The 20,826-nt window shown below is 38.0% G+C and overlaps 2 protein-coding genes across 5 annotated transcripts in view; one reads left to right on the forward strand and one right to left on the reverse strand.

Moving 5' to 3' along the window:
• LOC149419264 (cytochrome P450 9e2-like) overlaps positions 1-20,826 on the reverse strand; it is an 82,304-nt gene that overhangs the window by 22,701 nt on the left and 38,777 nt on the right. The gene's annotated exons all lie outside the window — the stretch shown is intronic.
• On the forward strand, positions 6,773-12,928 carry LOC149419266 (uncharacterized). Of its 4 annotated transcripts, none has more exons than XR_016302891.1 (2): positions 6,773-7,319; positions 11,164-12,928. XR_016302891.1 is itself a non-coding variant. In XM_089638196.1 (2 exons), the coding sequence occupies exons 1-2, from the start codon at positions 7,261-7,263 to the stop codon at positions 12,210-12,212; spliced, it is 366 nt and encodes a 121-aa protein (XP_089494322.1). In that variant the 5' UTR covers positions 6,785-7,260; the 3' UTR covers positions 12,213-12,927. The 4 variants fall into 4 exon arrangements, 1 of the variants encoding a protein (XP_089494322.1); XR_016302892.1 differs by lacking the exon at positions 11,164-12,928 and adding an exon at positions 8,587-10,335; XM_089638196.1 differs by having other exon boundaries at positions 6,785-7,319; positions 11,906-12,927.

Raw genomic sequence — 20,826 nt, forward strand, 5'->3', positions numbered from 1 at the left:
TGCCTACTCACCATGGAGAAATGTACGCGTAATAGCGCGTACAGTACGGAAGATAACCCTCCTTTTGTGGTTCATCATGTACGCAAAACCTACTACAGATTCATGTAAGCGGACTAACTATCTTTACCTTTTATGTGCCTTTTGTGACTTGATCTATGCCTACACCCACGCTTGCCAGCCAGAACCTAAATTAACAAGAGAGATTGTTCCTAACGAAACGCTAGGGATATTTAGGATGTAAATGACCCATCTCATTTGTGTACCTGTTTGTAATTGTGCTTTGTGAATATACCATCATACCCCATTAATGCGTTTCCTTTGACGAATTCGAAGTGGTTTGTTTGTTAATCAGTTCCCCGTGTAAAAGCAGAAGCTGACCTGACCCCTGATGATCATGACCTCACCTTCTACCACCTGAGCTAACGCCGATATGTACTAAGGCACCCTTTTTGCAATGGACCTCTCACAGGGAAATTGCGCCCTTTTACACTGTCGCCGAACATGGGGCAATTTTTTTTTTGTCATCCCTTCATAAGCCAACAATAGACTACCTCGTGTTCGTCAATTGAAATTCTATTCATGTACATTATTCTTGTAACAACATGTGATTTCCTTAGCAAATGTCCACAAACCGTTTTTTTTGGCGCGCTCGCAAAAAACTGGGTTCACAAAATGGCGGCCGCGCGTGCTCACACCTTGCCGCGTATCGTGAACACTCACGACAACTACAAACAAACACAACAGAGTTGTTTTTGTTTCTCAACAACCAATAAACATCACGAATTCGTGTTTGTTTATTTTTTTTTTCAACGCCCATTTTAAAACCGTAATGTTCCCTTTCACATAGCGAACATTACCAACAAATCACCTTCCTTCAACTAGTGTAAATAAAAACACGGGTTTGTCTCAACACTAATTATACATTTATTCCTAATAAATTATAGGTACAACTGTTTTTTCCTCTAGTGTGCAAATACGAGTGTTAACCTTCCAAGTGCCTTCGACGAGTGTTAACCCTCCAAGTGCCTTCGACAAGTTTTAACCTTACAACAAGTGACGTGAAAAGTGAAATTAAATTCATTCCTTTTCTTCAACATCCTCAATTTCAAATCAGTAAGTCCTGGCCAATTTTTCTTCTCAACAAGTGAAAGTGACTAGTGAAACTAAAAAACACAGTTTTACAAAGCAAAGTCCTGGCCAATTTTTCTTCTCAACAAATGAAAGTGACTAGTGAAACTAAAAAACACAGTTTTACAAAGCAAAGTCCTGGCCAATTTTTCTTCTCAACAAGTGAAAGTGACCAGTGAAACTAAAAAACACAGTTTTACAAAGCAAAGTCCTGGCCAATTTTTCTTCTCAACAAGTGAAAGTGACAAGTGAAACTAAAAAACACAGTTTTACAAAGCAAAGTCCTGGCCAAATTTTCAAATTTCAAAACACTTCAAAAAATTCCGGAACACAACCATCTTCCTTCTTCAAACATCAAGCAAACCTTCAAAATGGACTCACCCACTGTACCTACAGAAACTACATTTGGTGTAATCACCAACATTTTCCAATCAAAAAGAGAAACATTACTACAAGCTCTTCGTAAAAGAGACCTGTCGCCAACTGACAAATCAAGGAAGTCGCTTATAAATTACGCCTTGTACTTCAACAAGAAATACATCAGGAATTTACGTTTTTATTGCCCCGAACCAGTGGAAGCAAAAATAATTACACCAGTACCACCTGAGTCAAAAAACATACCAGCACCGGTCATTCCACAAAACAAAAGTTACGACCTATCATCCTGGAAAATTAAATTCAACGGTCGCACCGATGTGGAAAATTTTATTGACAGAATAGAAGAAACTGCCCAAGTCAGAGGAATTCCCATAGAGATCCTACATCGCAACTTTATCGATCTCATTGCACCCGAATTGCTCTCGTGGCATAAATCACAGAAAAAAAGGGCAGATTCTTGGCCCAAACTAAAATCAGCCCTCATCAGCAGTTTTGGAAAAAAGGAAGCCCAACACAAAATAAAACTGTCACTGTTTGCAATCAAGCAACTTTCAAATGAATCAGCTGCCAACTACATGCAAAGAGCTGAATTCATAAACGCCAGGCTCTCTTCACCTGTTTCGGACAACGAACTGCTGCCGATTATAATCGATGGTCTCCTCCATAAATATGAGAACATCATTACTTCACAAAAAATCCTCAGCATAAACCAACTCAACGACGTTTGCCTTCTATTGGAAACATACCAAAACAGAAGAAAAGACTATAACGATGCAAACGAAATCACCAAACCAAGCAGATCCTCTGGTATCAAACCAGAATATAATGAAAGAAAAACCTGCTCATTCTGCAAGAAAACCGGTCATTCTCAAACTACTTGTTTTAAGCAAGCTAACCTCCAAGAACCCCGAGACACCAGAGCACCTAAGAGGCATTCTTCCCAAAACCGCTCTCCACCTCGTGACAATCTACGAGAAATTTTCAAAAAATCAAGACACAATTACGAGAGATTACACGCTCCCAATAAAGTTGTCAAACCTCCACCGGACTTTTCGAAACCCCCTCCAAATTGGGTAAACAAGAAACAAAAAAACTAATACCCAACCTCTCGGGAATCCATTTCACTCCAAGGCCTAAGGAATGGATAGAGTGGTTAAGACACGTAAAATACTTCAACCAGGCCTTACATCTTTCAACTGTTAGTTGCAAAGAAGCTCAAGACGGAAGACCCTATGCTCAATTCTCCGTCAATAATGTCACCTTTTCGGGACTTATGGATAGTGGCGCATCTATTAGTTGCCTCGGCAATAATGCACACATACCTTTCGTCAATTGCGGATTTAGAATCAAGATGCATTCTACACACGTCACAACCGCAGACAACACAGCACAAACTGTCACAGGTTCTCTACCACTACCTGTCAGTTGCGGAAACAAAACAATCACAATCAACTTCTTAGTGATTCCTTCAATAACCCAGAACTTTATCCTCGGTGTAGACTTCTGGAAGGCCTTTAATGTCGCCCCCCAGGTATTTAACACTTGCAACAACACCTGTCACTCCACACAAGTCAGTGAAATTCGTACAGTAATACCTTACGAAAATCTAAGTTCTGCTCAGTCACAACAATTAAAAAGGATAATCAACAAATTCGAATCAATATCCTTCGAAAAATGCGGTTTAGGTCTAACTAACCTAGTCGAACACCACATCAAAACCAATGGACCACCCATCAAACAAAGGTACTATAACCTAGCTCCCCAGAAACTTAAACAATTGGAAAAAGAGTTAGACGAAATGTTGAGTTTAGGCGTTGTAGTTCCTAGTAGAAGCGCCTGGACCAACCCAACTCTACTTGTATCAAAAAAGGACGGCTCTGCACGATTCTGCATCGACAGTAGAAGGCTTAATGCTTGCACTGAGGCTGACGCCTATCCACTTCCATTTGTTCACGCCATCCTCGACAAACTACGAAACGCCAAGTTTATATCCTCAATTGATCTAAGCAAAGCTTTTTGGCAAATACCATTAGATGCTGCATCTTGTGAAAAAACTGCGTTTGTCATACCAGGTAGAGGTATGTTCCACTTCAAAAGGTTACCATTCGGCCTCAAAAACAGCCCTGCCGAACTACAAAGGTTAATGGACAAGTTATTCGGCCCAGAATCGGATAATAACTTATTCTGTTACCTAGACGATCTCATCATCATAACTGACACTTTCGAAAAACACATTGAAATGCTGGAAAAAGTCTTCCAACAACTCAAGCTCGCCGGTCTCACCATCAACTTGAAGAAATCAGAATTCTGCAAGTCCCGCTTGCGTTATTTAGGCTTTATTATCGACGAAAAAGGTCTGAGAACGGACCCAGCTAAAGTCGAAGCCATGGCAAATTTCCCCAGACCCAAAAACGCAAAAGAAGTCAAAGGTTTTCTAGGACTGGCCGGTTATTATAGAAGATTCATCAAAGACTTCTCCAACATTGCAGCACCCCTCAACAAAATCACTGGTACGCGCAAAGGCATCAGTAATTTCTTATGGTCTCCTGAAACCGAAAAAGCCTTCATCACTTTGAAATCTGCTCTACAAACAGCACCTGTGCTGAACTGCCCTGATTTCACACTTCCTTTCACGCTCCATACTGACGCTTCTAATGTTGGAATCGGCGGAGTACTAACTCAGGAATTTCCCGATGGAGAACACCCTGTAGCTTACTTTTCCCGAAGTTTAAACAAACACGAAAAGAACTACGGAATAACGGAAAAAGAGTTACTGGCAGTAATGGATTCTATTCACCACTTTCGAGGATACATAGACGGCAGCAAATTCACTGTAATTACTGACCACAGCAGCCTAAAATGGCTAATCTCCTTGAACAATCCATCCGGTAGACTCGCTCGTTGGTCATCACGCTTGTCTCAATACACTTTCGATGTCATACACCGCAAAGGTGCCGACAACATTGTACCTGATGCACTCTCAAGAATCGAGCTTGCTCTCCTAAACACCGAACCAACTGCTCCCATTTCTTCCACTAAGGACACCTGGTATCTAAAGATATTCAACGGTTGCATTAACTCTCCTCAACAGTTTCCCAATTTTATCATAAAAGAAGGACAATTGTACCGTAATTGCAAACCTCCTTTGTCTATTCTCGAAGACCATGCCTGGAAACTGGTTGTTCCTCCTGAAGAAAGAGAACAAATAATATTCAACAACCACAGTGCCCCGGAATCCATACACCCCGGAACCTTCAAGACATATAAGAAAATATCCTTGAAATATTATTGGCCCGGTCTTTTCAAACAAGTGCGAAATTATATTTCTAAATGCGACACTTGCAAAGCTTATAAACACAGCACTGCACCCCCTGCTGGTCTTATGGGTAAACCCAAACGCGCCGATAGACCACTGCAATCACTGTCAATGGATCTTATTGGACCTTTCCCCAGAAGTTATGCTGGACACATGCATATACTCAGTGTAGTGGACATTTTCACCAAATATTGTTGGATTTTCCGTTTAAAAAGAGCCACCGCATCTGCAGTCGTAAGCCTTTTGGAAAAACACATATTTATACCTTACGGAACCCCCCGTACAATTATTGTGGATAACGGAAAACAGTTCATCGCAACCGAATTTAAGGAGCTCCTGTCCAAATACGGCATAAAGGACATTTTTTATAATACTCTCTACACACCACAGAACAACACTGTAGAGCGTTATAACCAAAACATCAATACTGCCCTGGCTATCCTAGTCGATAAAGACCAACGCACTTGGTGTAAAAACTTGGAAAAAATTCAAGCAGCTATAAACAACACGGTAAATCTTACGACCGGTTACACCCCATTCTTCCTCAAACACGGCATGGAACAAATTGTTCACGGCTCTCTACATTGGAATATTGATTTTCCATCATCGGTCCCCTCATCTGAAGACCCTGTAGAAACATATGCCCACCGCTTAGAAGAACTCTCTGCTATCTACAGCGAAGTAACAGACGCTTTATTACTGGCCCACCAAAAAAGTGCGGACAGATACAACTTACGCAGGAAACATGTCACTTTTAATAAAGAGGATATTGTCTGGAGAAGAAATAACACATTGTCACAAGGTGCCATGTACTTCTCTGCCAAATTGGCACCCCGCTTTATCAAGGCTAAAGTACTGAGAAAAATCTCAGATTTGGTGTACACCCTGTCCGACATTTCTGGTAAACACATAGGCAACTACCACATAAAGGACATTGTCAAGGCTGGAAATATGGAAACAATAGAAACCATCACTCCTGTCCCTACGTTTGTACCTCATTGGCAGAAACAACCACTGCCATACACTACAAACTTTGCTTAAACAACTATCTATGACTTCTACTATTGATCTCACAAGCCGTCTACCAAAGTGTTATTCGTTTTTTGTTGAAATCATTAGCCTTTTTAACCACAATGTTCTTGATTTTCATAAGTTAATCATCCATTATGGTTTGTTGTAAGTAAATCTTACACGACAAGGTACAATAAGTGTCAATTGTAACCTTGACCTCGGTACACTATTTCTTTGTATATAAACTTTTGTTACTATTCTTTTTCTCACGTTTCACTTTTTCTCATGTACACACCTTTTTTGAAACTGATCATTTCGGAAAAGAGACACCTCCTCAATGTCGGTTTGTATTTTTGGGTACGCGCGATACTCGAAAATGTTCTCCATTCCCTGTTCCCAACACACCAAGTGTTCAGACTTTAGCCAAGAATCAAACCAACGAAAATGCCACATGTATCTGTATTGAGTAATTGAAATATCCGACAGATGTCTCCCCTAAATAATTGGGCAATAATTGTGATTATATATACACCAATACATTCAAATGAATTAGTTTATAAATAGGTTTGCAAGCCCATTCTCTTCCTCTTCTCTCTCTAAATAACGGATCAATAACAACCATGAAATAATTAAGGAATTCGAGGGTCGTTGTTTTGTTACCAGTGATGTGTGTTTTAAAGAATAAAACTTATCAATTATATTTCTTGGTATCATTAATTTAGCGAGGCCATTACTGTAACATATGGTCCAATCGAGCCGCATCGTGCACCAGAAAGCCGAAATATGAACCAGCAAAAAACCAAGAAGATGCAGATCATCATCAGATAAGTATCTCAACGCCATCCTATCAAAACTGTGACCGAATCCCGAATCCTTCCTATTTCAAATTATCCCAAATGAAATATTTAAATATGCAACAAAGATTAAAAAAAATTATTGTTGTTTCTGATTTTTCAGTTGCATAAAATTTTAATAGCTACCTACATTGCAAATTGATACGATTATTGTTAAATGAGCATCTCAATTGTAAGAGTTTTGTCATTGGATTTATTTAATTAAAAATAATTCACGCGAATATTCAAAATTACCGGGTAAAATCTCGCTACAAAATAATTTCAGCGAATTTCTGATTTAAAAAGTTGTCAGTGGTGAGTGGTTCAGTGGTTGTTCTGATTTAAAAGGTTGTCAGCCCTGGCACTAACAAGCATTTTTTGCTAACATCGCCGTGTTTTCATTCGTAAACTGTCAGTTGTTTGAGGTTAAAAGTTAAATTGTTTATTATTTGCCATTAAAGATGGAAAAGTTAAAGCCGTTAATCAACAAGCGTGGAATTTTGAAAGCGAAATTGACAAGGTTTAATGATATTTTAAAGACACTCGATAAAACGGAACTAGAATTACGTTATCAAAAGGTCGAAAAATTGTTAGATGACTTTGAAAAAATTCAATCTCAAATCGAAGAACTTTCGGATGACGAGGCAGAACACGTAAGTCAACGTGAATCCTTTGAAAATCAATATTTCTCTGTACTTGCATTAGCAAAAGGTTTATTGAATTCAGTAAATCATGAAAAATGTGAAATTAAATTACCAACTTTGAAACTTATTGAATTTCATGGTGAAATTACTGAGTATGCTAAATTCGCTGAGACTTTTAAAGCATTGGTTCATCAAAATAATATGTTAAACAATTCTCAAAAATTCTTTTATTTACAATCGTGCCTTAAAAAAGACGCAGCTAAATTGATTGCCTCCTTGACCATATCGCACGACAATTACGAATCTGCGTGGCAGATACTGCAGGAACGTTACGCGAATAAAAAAATAATAGTTCATAGGCATGTTGCATCTTTATTTCAGTTAAAAGATATGAAACAAGAATGTCCAGTCGCGTTAAGGCATATTATTGATCAGGCTAATATAAATTTAGAAGCGTTAAAAAATCTAGGATTACATGTTGATTCCTGGGACGCGATTATGATTTATTTAATATCTAATAAATTAGATGGATCAACTCGTAGATTTTGGGAAGAGCAGCCAATAGATGGTGCACTCCCAACTTTGAAAGAATTTATTACATGTCTAACCAAACGTGTTGAGGTACTGGAGTTCACAAATTTGCAAGAAAAAAGGCCTACCTACAAGAATGTTACAACACGTGATGATCGCAAGAAAGATTTGTCTGTCTCATTGATAGCAACCAAACACGGATGCATCCTATGTAAAGAAAATCATCCAGTGTATTATTGTAAAAAATTTCTCAAATTAAATATCCAGGGAAGATTAGAATTTTTAAGAAAGGCCCGAGCCTGTTTCAAATGTTTGAGGGTAGGACATTTTACACAAGATTGCAAAAATAAATTCAAATGTAAAATCTGTGCAAGTGATCAACATAATACTTTGATACATGTTAATGAATTAAATAGTGAAAACACAAATGAAGAGGCACACAGCTCGACATCAGTGGCAAATCATACGGTGTTAAATAAAAATGAAAAGATAATTTTATTATCTACAGCGATCGTGAATATCGTAGGTAGCGACAACCGTTTACACAAAGCGAGGGTATTATTGGATTCAGGCGCCCAATCGAATTTCATAAGAGAGAGTTTTGCAAAAAAATTAAAATTAAAAACAGAAAAAATAAATATGCCGGTGTCTGGAATACAAAATCGCATCACACATATCAATCGAAGAGTTACAATTGACATGTTAGCAGTGAATAGTGATTATAATAAGAAAATTTCTTGTTTAGTATTGCAGGCTATAACAACCGACCTACCCCAAATGACCTTCAGGAAACAAGAGTTGAAGATCCCATCTGGCTTGCAACTAGCGGATAAGGATTTCAATGTCACGTCTCCAATTGACATCCTGTTGGGTGCGGAAGTTTTTTGGGAAATAATGAATAATGATCGAATACGCTTAACGGAGGGCGGGCCAACTATTCAAAGGACTGAACTCGGTTGGATTGTTTCCGGAGCGATCGACATCATCACTAAAACAAGGCCAGTATCAATTAATTGTAATCTAGCCATTAATAAAATAGGTAACCAGATGGAAAGATTCTGGAAACTAGAAGAGGTGGATGCCATGAAACCTCAGAATTTTGAAGAAAAGGCTTGCGAAGTCAACTTTACAGAGTGTCATAGTAGAGACACGGAGGGCAGATTTACGGTAGCCTTACCAACCCGCCCTTGTATAGACCAACTAGGGAGTTCTTTGTCAATGGCTGAAAAAAGGTTTCATACATTGGAAAGAAAATTTTCCACCAATAAAGAATTGAAATGTCAATATAGCATGTTTATGAGAGAATATTTACAATTGGGTCATATGGAAGAGTGCCAAAAATCCGAATGCGATGCGAGATCATATTTTTTACCACATCATGCGGTGATGAAGGAGTCAAGCACCACTACTAAAGTTCGCGTGGTGTTCGATGGATCGGCAAAAACATCTTCTGGTATTTCCCTTAATGATGCTCTGATGGTCGGACCTAACATACAAAAGGATTTAAATATGCAAATTTTACATTTCAGAAAACATCCTGTAGTCATAACTGCGGACATAGAGAAAATGTACCGTCAGATAAACGTGCAGGAAAGCGACCGCAATCTACAGAAAATTGTTTGGCGCTTTTCACAGGATGAGGATTTGAAGCATTACAAGCTAAGGACAGTGACTTATGGATTAGGACCGTCATCTTTCCTGGCGACAAGATGCCTGAAGCAAATAGGTATTGAAAATAGACTTTCATTTCCTATAGCAAGCAATGTCATTGAAAATGACTTTTACATGGACGACCTATTAACGGGAGGAAATGACGTTGAATCGTGCCACCTTCTAAAACAACAGGTAATCAGTTTACTAAAATCTGCAGGGATGAATCTAAGAAAATGGAGATCGAACGTGGCAGAATTATCTTCCGAACCAGGTCAAGATATGCAAGGATTGATATCTAAAGAACCCCAAGAAGAAAAAATACTAGGATTAATCTGGAACAGTGAGTTTGATTACTTTTCATATGTAGTGAAAAAACCAGTATGTACCGTACAAAGCAAACGGCGGATATTGTCAAGTATCGCCTCAACGTTCGATCCTTTAGGACTGCTAGGACCAGTAACGGTTGTAGCAAAACTAATTATGCAGAGATTATGGAAATCTAAGACTTCCTGGGACGAAGAAATACCCGAGGGAATATTAAAAGATTGGGAAAATTACATGAAAAATTTATCTCAAATAAACCTGTTGAAAATAAAGAGAAGAATCTTGTGGGGTCAAAACAGCCTACAAATCCATGGTTTTTGCGACGCATCAGAAAAGGCCTACGGAGCCTGTGCGTATCTAGTATCCAGGGACGCCGAGGGTAAGATGCACTCTCAGTTAATATCTTCCAGGTCCAGGATAGCGCCATTAAAAAACATATCCCTGCCAAAATTGGAACTTTGTGGTGCGGTGCTGTTAACGAAATTATTAAAAAACATCAAAGAAGCACTCAACATGGTTGAGGTGGATACATACTTCTGGTGTGACTCTACCATCGCACTATGCTGGATAAGAGGACAGCCAGCTAGATGGAATACCTTTGTGGCCAACAGGGTTGCCGAGATACAAGAGGCCGGCGATCCCGCCCATTGGCGACATGTTTCATCGCAGGAAAACGCCGCTGATATTTTATCAAGAGGAGTTACAGCAAACAAACTATTACAAGCAGATATTTGGTGGAAGGGTCCGGATTGGCTAATAAGAGAGGCCGATCACTGGCCGAAGCCAGAAAATTCCTGTATAAATCCTCCAGAGATAAAAACCAAGGCGGTATGCGTGTCTACTAATGTCACGGAGTGGGACATCTTTTCAAAATTTTCCTCTCTCAACAAGCTAAAGAGAGTAACTGCATATATATTGCGTTTCTTTAATAATTGTAACACAAAAAACTGTAAATTAACCGGGAGGTTAAGCGTGCCGGAGCTGGACAATACATTGCATCGTCTAATAGCAATAATTCAACGCTACCATTTTAAGGATGAGTTCAGGGCTTTGAGTAATAAATGTTCACTGGATAAACGTAGCGTTATTTTGTCGCTTAATCCATTTATAAATAATGGATTAATTTGTGTCGGGGGCAGGCTAACAAAGGCGAAACATTTATCATACCAGCAACGACACCCAATAATTTTACCAAAAAATAATAAGTTAACAGAATTAATTATTCGACATCTTCATTATGTACATTTACATGCAGGGACACAAACTTTGTTATCTCTAGTGAGATTACAGTTCTGGCCGATTGCCGGAAAAACCACTGTTAAGCAAATATTACATAAATGTATAGTATGTTTCAGAAAAAATCCAGTAACCAGTCAAGTTATCATGGGTGACTTGCCGGAAAACAGAATAACACCTAGCAGGCCGTTCGAGGTTACCGGGATTGATTACGCAGGTCCTATCATGATGAAAAGCGGTATCACCAGGAAGGCTCCATTGGTGAAATCTTATTTATGCATTTTTGTTTGTTTCTCAACGAAAGCTGTGCATTTGGAACTGGTAACAGACCTCACCACTGACAACTTTTTAAATTGTTTAAAACGTTTCATTGCGCGGAGGGGCAAACCCTTTAAAATATATTCAGATAATGCGACCAATTTTAAGGGAGCATATAATCAACTGAGAGAATTGTATGATAAGTTAAAGAAATCTGATGACAAGATTCAAAAATATTTAGCTGATTTGTCAATACTGTGGGGATTTATTCCACCACGGTCACCGAATTTCGCTGGACTCTGGGAAGCAGCAGTGAAATCCGCCAAATATCATTTAAAAAGAATAACCGATAATTCAAGTTTAACCTTTGAACAATTATATACTTTATTGTGTCAGGTAGAATGCTGTTTAAATTCACGTCCGCTCACTCCTCTGTCCAACGATCCGACTGACCTGAATCCTTTGACTCCAAATCATTTCCTGATTGGCGGAGGGATAGCTTCTATCTCTGAGAAGGATGTTCGGGAGATACAATATAATCGATTGAATCAATATCAAAAATTAAATGCACTGATTCAAACATTTTGGTGCAGGTGGAAACTGGAATATCTTGCAGAATTACAAAGACGTACCAAATGGAAGGAAGACAAGGGCCTCAGGACTGTTGAAAGGGACGACATGGTCATACTAAAGGAGGACAACCTGCCGCCTAATATGTGGAAACTAGCCAGGATCCTAGCTACTCACCCTGGAGCTGACGGGAAAGTGCGGGTGGTTACCCTCAAAACCGCACAAGGAACATTTAAGAGACCTATCAGCAAAATATGTTTATTACCCATGGAAAGGGATTCAAGCATTGCTACAGGGACGCCCGATGTACCCCCCGGACTGAATAAATAAGTTCCTGCAGTCATAAACAAGAGAAAAATCAACAACCTACCTGAAGGATGACCTTGGACCATCAAATTTTTGCTAGCAGTCATAAAAAGGAGAAGAATTAGCAACCTACCTGAAGGATGACCTTGGACCATCAAAATTTTGCTAGCAGTCATAAGACGGAGAAGAATTAGCAACCTACCTGAAGGATGACCTAGGAACATCGAATTAACTTGTTCATATTATGATTCTCTTATTTTAGAACTTTTTGTTCATATTCATCTCATGATTGTTTTTCAAATTAATTTGTCCATATTTATATTATGTTTATTTTTCAAATTATTTTTTTTTATATTATGGTTATTTTTAAAAAATTATTTTTTGTTTATGTGTAAAAAAAATAAATTCTTCCGTCCCCTGGCAGCATGTTCAGACTTTAGCCAAGAATCAAACCAACGAAAATGCCACATGTATCTGTATTGAGTAATTGAAATATCCGACAGATGTCTCCCCTAAATAATTGGGCAATAATTGTGATTATATATACACCAATACATTCAAATGAATTAGTTTATAAATAGGTTTGCAAGCCCATTCTCTTCCTCTTCTCTCTCTAAATAACGGATCAATAACAACCATGAAATAATTAAGGAATTCGAGGGTCGTTGTTTTGTTACCAGTGATGTGTGTTTTAAAGAATAAAACTTATCAATTATATTTCTTGGTATCATTAATTTAACGAGGCCAATACTGTAACACCAAGTTTTCTTGACATATCATTATATTTTTTTGCTCTTGTTCTTTCTATTGTCCTTCATATTTGTTCTAATGGGTTCCATCGTATAAAAACAATGACCTTTTTTTGCAACATGCACCCAATTGAGGTGAATGTTCTACCCCTGTAATTTGTAATCAAAATGCGTGTGTAATTCCAGTTCGGTATCGTCATTTGATTCAAGTTACACAGGTGTAACAAATATAAGTTACAATTACCATGTTAAAGTTTTTTCAGTTTTCCCAAAATTGAATGGCGCTCAACTACCCCATTTGCTCTTGTCTTTTTTCAGAATTTGACATTGACACGTCATTTCTGAAAATAGTTGTTGTAAAGAAAAACAAATTGCATTTGTCTTCCTAATCAATAACATTGTACCATGCATAACACCTTTCGGTCACATTGAGTATGTAAAATCATAGGATCTCAACTTCCTGACCCAAATCTGTTATTTTGTCGCACTTTTTTGTCTTGAATGACATTAATTTGCCTTGTTAAAATACACCAAGCCAGGTCACTCATATTAAGTTATCCTGTGTCTCAAGGTGCCCTCCTTTTTGTATATAAAAATGTATAACATGTAAAGTTCACAACATTCGTGTTTGTGGCAATTGGTAACACCAAGCGTGTTCCCTTGCTCATTTTGTTTGGTCATTTTAAGTAGGTAAAACCCAATCAGGTCTTAAATAAACCACTACAAACCTTTATATTATAAGCAAAGAATATGTAAAGCCAAACAGGCCCCCTTTGCTATATATATATTATTTTTTTGTCTTGTATAAAAATTATTGTTCACATATGCCTTGTATTATGTCATCACTTACCGTGTAAACTCAACTTTTGGTTGTGTCATCACAGTATATTGTAAGCAAAGAGTAAGTAAAACCAATAGGTCTCTTTCGCTATATTTGTGCGCTGTGTAAGTAATTACTACCATCACACCACATGTCTTGTACAATTGTATCTGCTTGTCATGTTACTTTTGCATTATGCTGGTACCAATAACTATCGACATCACCGAGTATGTTTATTGTGTATTTTGTTCATATGCCGTCTGTATTGAAATGGAAACTTCTTTATCAACTTGAACGTAAATTTGTCTTCCACCATGATACGAGAGATCGTTATAAAATCCACCATGATACGAGAGATCGTTATAAAATCCACCATGATACGTGCGAACGTTATAAAATCCAACGCTATACGAGAAGCTCGTCATAATCACTTAATTCTTTCGCCAATACAGCGAATAGGTAATTTGTCTCAATGTTTTGATATAAATACCTACTGTCTTACACCCTTGCAATACTAGGCTCGACCTTTTTTTTCAAAATCGTTCAAATTCTTACATGATACGTGAAGACGTCATAATACTTACCGTGATTCGTGTGAACGATATAATATCAATTGGCCTTTCTTAATTAAGATTGCCACCTGTTTACACTTGAACTACCTGACGTAGATCATTTTACCCGGATACGTCTTGTTATTTTTAAAATATTTGACACTTTTGTTAAACTTGCCAAACAGCAGGAAATTTCCCTCTTGGAAGAATTTAAAAAAAAAAAAAATAACATTGAAGCTGTGCATTCAGCAAATTTTGGTTGAACTGATGCCTGTAGATTTCTTGTAACTAAACCCAAGAACTATCTACTATCCATTGACCATGGACTAATCATCGGCTTCACTTTTGATTATGAGGTATCGTGTCGTAGGAGGTCAATCGGGACATGACACAAAAACACCTAACTCGTCGTCTGGGAAACGAATAAGAAAACTCCCAGGTTTGTGAAATTTGAACAAGGGTCTGTCATTTTCTCACAAATTTGTAGAAGATTAAATCGACCCCTAGTCTTTCATCCAATACACATGAAAGACTAGAATTGTATTATGTTGTATGTTATGTTTCATCACACCTTCTTGTAAATATAATGAGTCGGGAAACCTGCTGTCAAATATATTTCGCTCTCTCTTGAAGATCGAATCCGGACTCTAGCCAGTTTTCAGCAGATTTCTGTACTCAAACATCTTCTTTCGTCATCACTTTCACCATGTACATATTGTTAAAATTATTCACGGATTTGGAAATAGTACGATAAGCATTGGCTTATCGTCTGTCAAATAGGACAAACCTCATCCACGAATCTTTTTTCTCACCCCCTCTTCCATCATCCCTTCACCCTTCAATGAAATATATTCACTACGTTTTCTTCCTTGAAAACCTTACGTTGTTACCGCTTTAGCGATGACATTGACCATGAAAGGTCAATTGCTTTCAAAGAAGTTATTTTTTGTCTCACTGCACAAACATGTTCTTGTATCAGTGGATTTGTATTCAGTACTATTGCACTGAATGGACTATACAGAGTCACCTCTTGATACGAAAACATATTTTTTTTCACATTTGTAAAATATCAACTAGTTAGGAACATCTCTATCTTTCTCTTTCTCTGGTTTCTGGCAAGCAAATCTCTTTCTTCTACCCAAGGCACATTTGTTTCTCTCCAACCATTTTTGCATCATTGGTCTACCAGGCAGGTAAACTTCAAGAATTTTGTTCTAATAATAATTCACCCCTGGACTAAAAAGAAGCCCAGCAGCCTCTCTCATCACCAGCTGAGCCCTCTTCATTGCCGCCTTCACTACCGTCACGGAGGTCCCCTCTCTTCAGCCTCGTTATATAAAAAGCACCCGACCACACTCAACTCAATCAAGTGTGAGCCGTTTGTGCAGTTTCGAACAAGTTGTCTCACAATATAATGACACTTTCCAAACAACAACCTCCGAGCATGTCAGCTCCAGGTTAGTTGTCCGTTCCTGCCAAATCAACAGTTGTCTTTTGCTCCATCAAGCACTGACACAAGCACTGTCTTGCAAATACTAAAACATGCAGACCAACCAGTCGCCGTTCATGCAGACCCACCAAATGCCGTTTGTGCATACTCACCACCAACCTCCATTTGGCACCAACCTATGTTACTCGCAGCCCTGCACGCTTTAATAACCAGTACAACCTTGCTTACTACCAGCATGGACCCACTCTGGCACCTCTACAAACCTGAAGCACCTATTTTGACCTCTGTGATAGTGGAACCCCTCCGCAACAACAAAGTTCCACACCGTGTTCTTTTCCAAGACCCTAGTGTTCATTTGAGTGTAATCTCAAAGGGTCATGTGTTAGTGAAAATAACAAGTGCTACGCAAACTCCGACCCACTACGCAAACAAACTACGCTTCGCAAATCTTAGCTTCCCGGACCAATGATAAACTTAGAGTCATTTTTTTTCTCTCTCTTTCAAATGTCACTGTGTTTTGTCTTGTCTTGTCATGTCATGTCATGTCATGTCATATGTTACTATGTTCTGTCTGTCTTGTCATGTCATATGTTACTGTATTTTGTCTTGTCTTGTCATGTCACTATGTGTTTTATGTTTGTCATCAATTAGCTAGCACACCCAACAATCTCTCTCTCTCTCGCTCTCGCAAGCCAGTGGCATGTTGTAAGTAAAAGAGGATTCTTGAGCCTATTGCTTCATTGCCACGTTGCTTTTTCTCGGGCGGGCGGGGATGTGTCACGTAACGAATCGGACACGTTCAAAACTCCCGCGAATTCAAATTAGTAAGCGGTGAGTTGTTACCATTGTCACTGTGCGCGCGCACCTGCCTCGCGCACGGCCAAGTTGGTAAAACTGCTCCACGCCACACTCGCCGGCATTCAAACCACCAACGCCACACTCACAATCTAACTTTGGCCCTGCCTACATGTCCGTTCCGCTATCAACGAGGACGCCGTGTTTGCGCGCCTAAATAAACGGCCGCATTGTACAAGTATTTTCAAAGCCTGTACCTAATCGCTGTGCCTACTCACCATGGAGAAATGTACGCGTAATAGCGCGTACAGTACGGAAGATAACCCTCCTTTTGTGGTTCATCATGTACGCGAAACCTACTACAGATTCATGTAAGCGGACTAACTATCTTTACCTTTTATGTGCCTTTTGTGACTTGATCTATGCCTACACCCACGCTTGCCAGCCAGAACCTAAATTAACAAGAGAGATTGTTCCTAACGAAACGCTAGGGATATTTAGGATGTAAATGACCCATCTCATTTGTGTACCTGTTTGTAATTGTGCTTTGTGAATATACCATCATACCCCATTAATGCGTTTCCTTTGACGAATTCGAAGTGGTTTGTTTGTTAATCAGTTCCCCGTGTAAAAGCAGAAGCTGACCTGACCCCTGATGATCATGACCTCACCTTCTACCACCTGAGCTAACGCCGATATGTACTAAGGCACCCTTTTTGCAATGGACCTCTCACAGGGAAATTGCGCCCTTTTACAATTTTCAGACCTTAAAATTGAATTTTGTCACCTTTTATCATAATTTTAAATGTATCCAACAAAACAGAATCTTATTACAGTTTGTTACACATTGTTTTCATAATCAGTTAGAATTTTTTCATTCTTAAAATAAAACGAAAAATATTAATATACTCTGTTATGAAAACTAAACCTTATTAAAATATTAAACTTAACAAAATTCAATTAAATTTTTAAACAAAAATCTTAAAAATCCTGAGACCATTTTAGTATTCAGTCTTACAATTTTTGAGGTAACTCTTTTAACTGAATAATAATTATCTTCTTTAAATTTGTATCAGCAGCCATTTACACAACAAAATACCTCTTAACATAATATGTATTAAATTCAGTCTTCTTAAATCTTAAGCAACAAAACTGACCCTTTTTAAAGTTTAGACTTACTGGAATGTAAGTTACATTATTAATTTTTTTAAACATAAAATATCCAAAACTATTCTCATTTATATCACCTTAAATTTTAATCAACAGCCATATTACCTTCACGGGCATTAGCCTAGTATGGTTGTAAAAAAACATAACAATTGTAATTTCAAGAAATCTATGAAATAATAAAAATTCTACGTTTCTTTTACGTAATAAAAACAATCATAACATTAACTACAAAAATGAATACAAATTATAGCACTCGTAAGTACATTATTTTATTATCTAGCTATTAAAGATTTTTCCTCAGCCTCTTGCCTTTTACTTTTCAGTTTTTTTGTATTTATCACTCTTTCCGATAGCTTTTAGAATATCTTTCCTTTTTAAAAGGAATTTGTAAAAATCAATGCAGCTGTATTCTTGGAAATTGAATTTAATTTTAATTACTGACGAGATTGTTTCTACGTTTAGTAAAGTTCTTTCTACTGTCCATTGTTGTGAAATTAATTAGAATATTCTCTCCACGTTGACATTATGAGCCGGAATGCAATAAAAATACTGTGCAATTTTCAGCAAATTCGGTATATAAATTCGCATTTGGTGTTTTAAAAAACTGTACCCAAAGTTGATTTGAATTTAAAAGCTTATCTTGTTCAGTTAGGTTTTGACTAAAAGCCTTTAAATTCACCCACTCGTCAAATAATTTTGGTTCGTCGCGGCAGGCAGGCACAGTCCGTGTGTGGAGGGCGGCCCAAGATTTTAAATTTTTAAACCCGGACTACAAATGAAACCCCGCCCGGACGCTCCCCGGACGCCTTCTAAACTAGGACAAATCCGGGGAAACCCGGACCGATGGCAACCCTAAATGCAGGTAATGAAAAAATGTATGAAAAATACGATCGAATTTGGAAAAAAACTTATTTATCTTTTTTTACTTCTACCTTCATATTAGAAGTTAGTGCACTTTGCCCCCGGATGGCGGACACCTCGTACAATCAACATTGTAATATATGGACAGGTATGTTCTTGTCAATGTCAATATCATAAATAAACCACCCACCTTATTGTCAAAACCGGCTAGACGTTAGAAAGATTTTTGGAGGTAAGAAGGTACGTGCATTCAAATGCAGATCGGCTCGTGACCCCACTGATCCTTCTGTTATTACACATGACAAAAATAATATTTTCTTTAGCCTTTTCAGCAGCCCGGCCAGATTTTAGAAATGAGATTTCCTACCGGGCCGTACAAGCAATTTTCCTTTATTATTCAAAGCAAACAAGGAATATGTTGTTTTTTTAGAAGATATAACAAAAATGAGAATCAAACATATTTATTAGATTAGAGTTAGGCCACACAAAAAATCATAATTAAAAAAAAACAAAATATAATAAATTTTAGTGAGACGTCTGATTTATTTTGTCAGAACAAAGTGCATCAATGTTGATAACGATTGATTATGTTGCTACACGCAAACACTTTTCCAAATGCTTATCAGTGATTCGTGTTCTCATTTGAGATTTAATATGCTTCATAAGTGTTTCCAAATAGCGAAATCACCGATAGAGCATGAGTGTAAAATGCAGGATATTTCTCCTTGTCCAAATATGTTTTGTAAAACTCTTCAAAACCAACCTGAACTTCTAACACATTTCACAATGTTCCATTTGTAAAATTCGTGGCAGTAAATTCACGTCTACGGAGAATGGCGTTGCAAATGCAGCGAAAAGCACACAATGCTTTTTAAAATGCAATCAATTCGTGCAATCGGTTTTCAAATTCCAGGTTCAAGTCGGATATCAACAAAGCGTATTTATCCGCCGCCATTTGTGTGATGTCTGGCTGCAATAACAATGTAGGAAAGTGAGTGAAGATTTTTGTCCTTAACTGGTGTTCTCAAAGCCCGAGTTTCATTTTGAATGCGGAAATAATATCACACATGTTATTAATTAGTTGATGTTATGACCTTGTAGATGAGTATTATCAACATTTAGATGGCTAACTATATCGACCAGAAGGGCAAAGTCGCTAACTAACCTTGTCTTCAAATTCTGGGATACTTTTTGACTTGCTTGCGAAGAATGATTATATTTCTTGCTTCAAATCAAAAACTGTTTTCAACATTTTGGCACAGGTCAGCCATCTTAGTTCTGCAAAAAATGTAACATGTCATCATACTGTGAATCCAAAGACTTAAGAAACTCTTGGAACTGACGGTGAAGGGGTTGACCCTTCGACTTAATAAGGTTCACTGTTTTGATGACCACCTTCATGACATGGTCCATTTTAAGGTACTTCGAACATAAATTCTCCTAATGAATAATGCAATGAAAATTCAATGCATCGAAGTATTACCAACTTTGCAAGCTTCATTTTCAACAAATTTTACTAAACCTTCGTGTTTCCCAACCATTCCTGGAGCACAATCTGTTGTTAAACCCGATAAGTTGTTGAGTTGTAACAAAAAACGATTCAACGTCGATGTAACAGCTCCTCGTGAGGAGCTTTCCTCCAAAATCTCGTGATCAAGTAGTGTCCTTAAGTTGATACAGTGCCGCTAATTCTTCTATTTGTTCAAATGGACTTCAACAACCTGATAAAAATCTGTTAGGTATGTGCTTTCATCCAATGATAGAGCATAAATATGAACACAAGTAGACACCCAGCGGGCCGCACGCTGTGTGGCCACCTTTGTTTTAAAACTTACTGACGCTGAATTTGACGATTTTATTTTGCACAATTTATCACTGTAAACTAATGTTTAACCTAGACGGACACGCTTCGGAATGAACGAACCGTTAACATCACACCAAACAAACAAATTCACTGGTACATACTATAGATTCTCCCTGCCGATCACGTTTTGAAGTCTTTAGAAAAAACCTAGGTATCTAATTGATCATGGTGAACATGAACCTAAAAGGCCGAGGACGGAGCTATTCGAGAACAATTTAAAGCTCTGGGGGGGGGGGGGTGTTGGAGGGGGCAAATATATGATAATACCAGGGACCTAAAAACGCTGGACATTGCAATTCGAGAACAATTCAAAGGCGCGAGGGGAAAATGTATGAAGAATGGCAAAACCTACTAACATTTTTAATGTACCTATCCCAC

The sequence above is a fragment of the Hesperophylax consimilis genome, chromosome 12 (genome assembly GCF_061612785.1).
Source record: "Hesperophylax consimilis isolate HC1 chromosome 12, BYU_Hcon_1.0, whole genome shotgun sequence".
NCBI classification, from domain to species: Eukaryota; Metazoa; Arthropoda; class Insecta; order Trichoptera; family Limnephilidae; genus Hesperophylax; species Hesperophylax consimilis.

What these genes read in the sequence shown, in the direction of transcription:
- LOC149419266 (XM_089638196.1), top strand. Translation starts at nt 7,261, where the DNA reads ATGACTTTGAAAAAATTCAATCTCAAATCGAAGAACTTTCGGATGACG. An exon ending in CGGATGACGAGGCAGAACAC is followed by an intron (nt 7,320 to 11,905) that starts GTAAGTCAACGT and finishes ATTTTGGTGCAG; the next exon opens with GTGGAAACTGGAATATCTTG.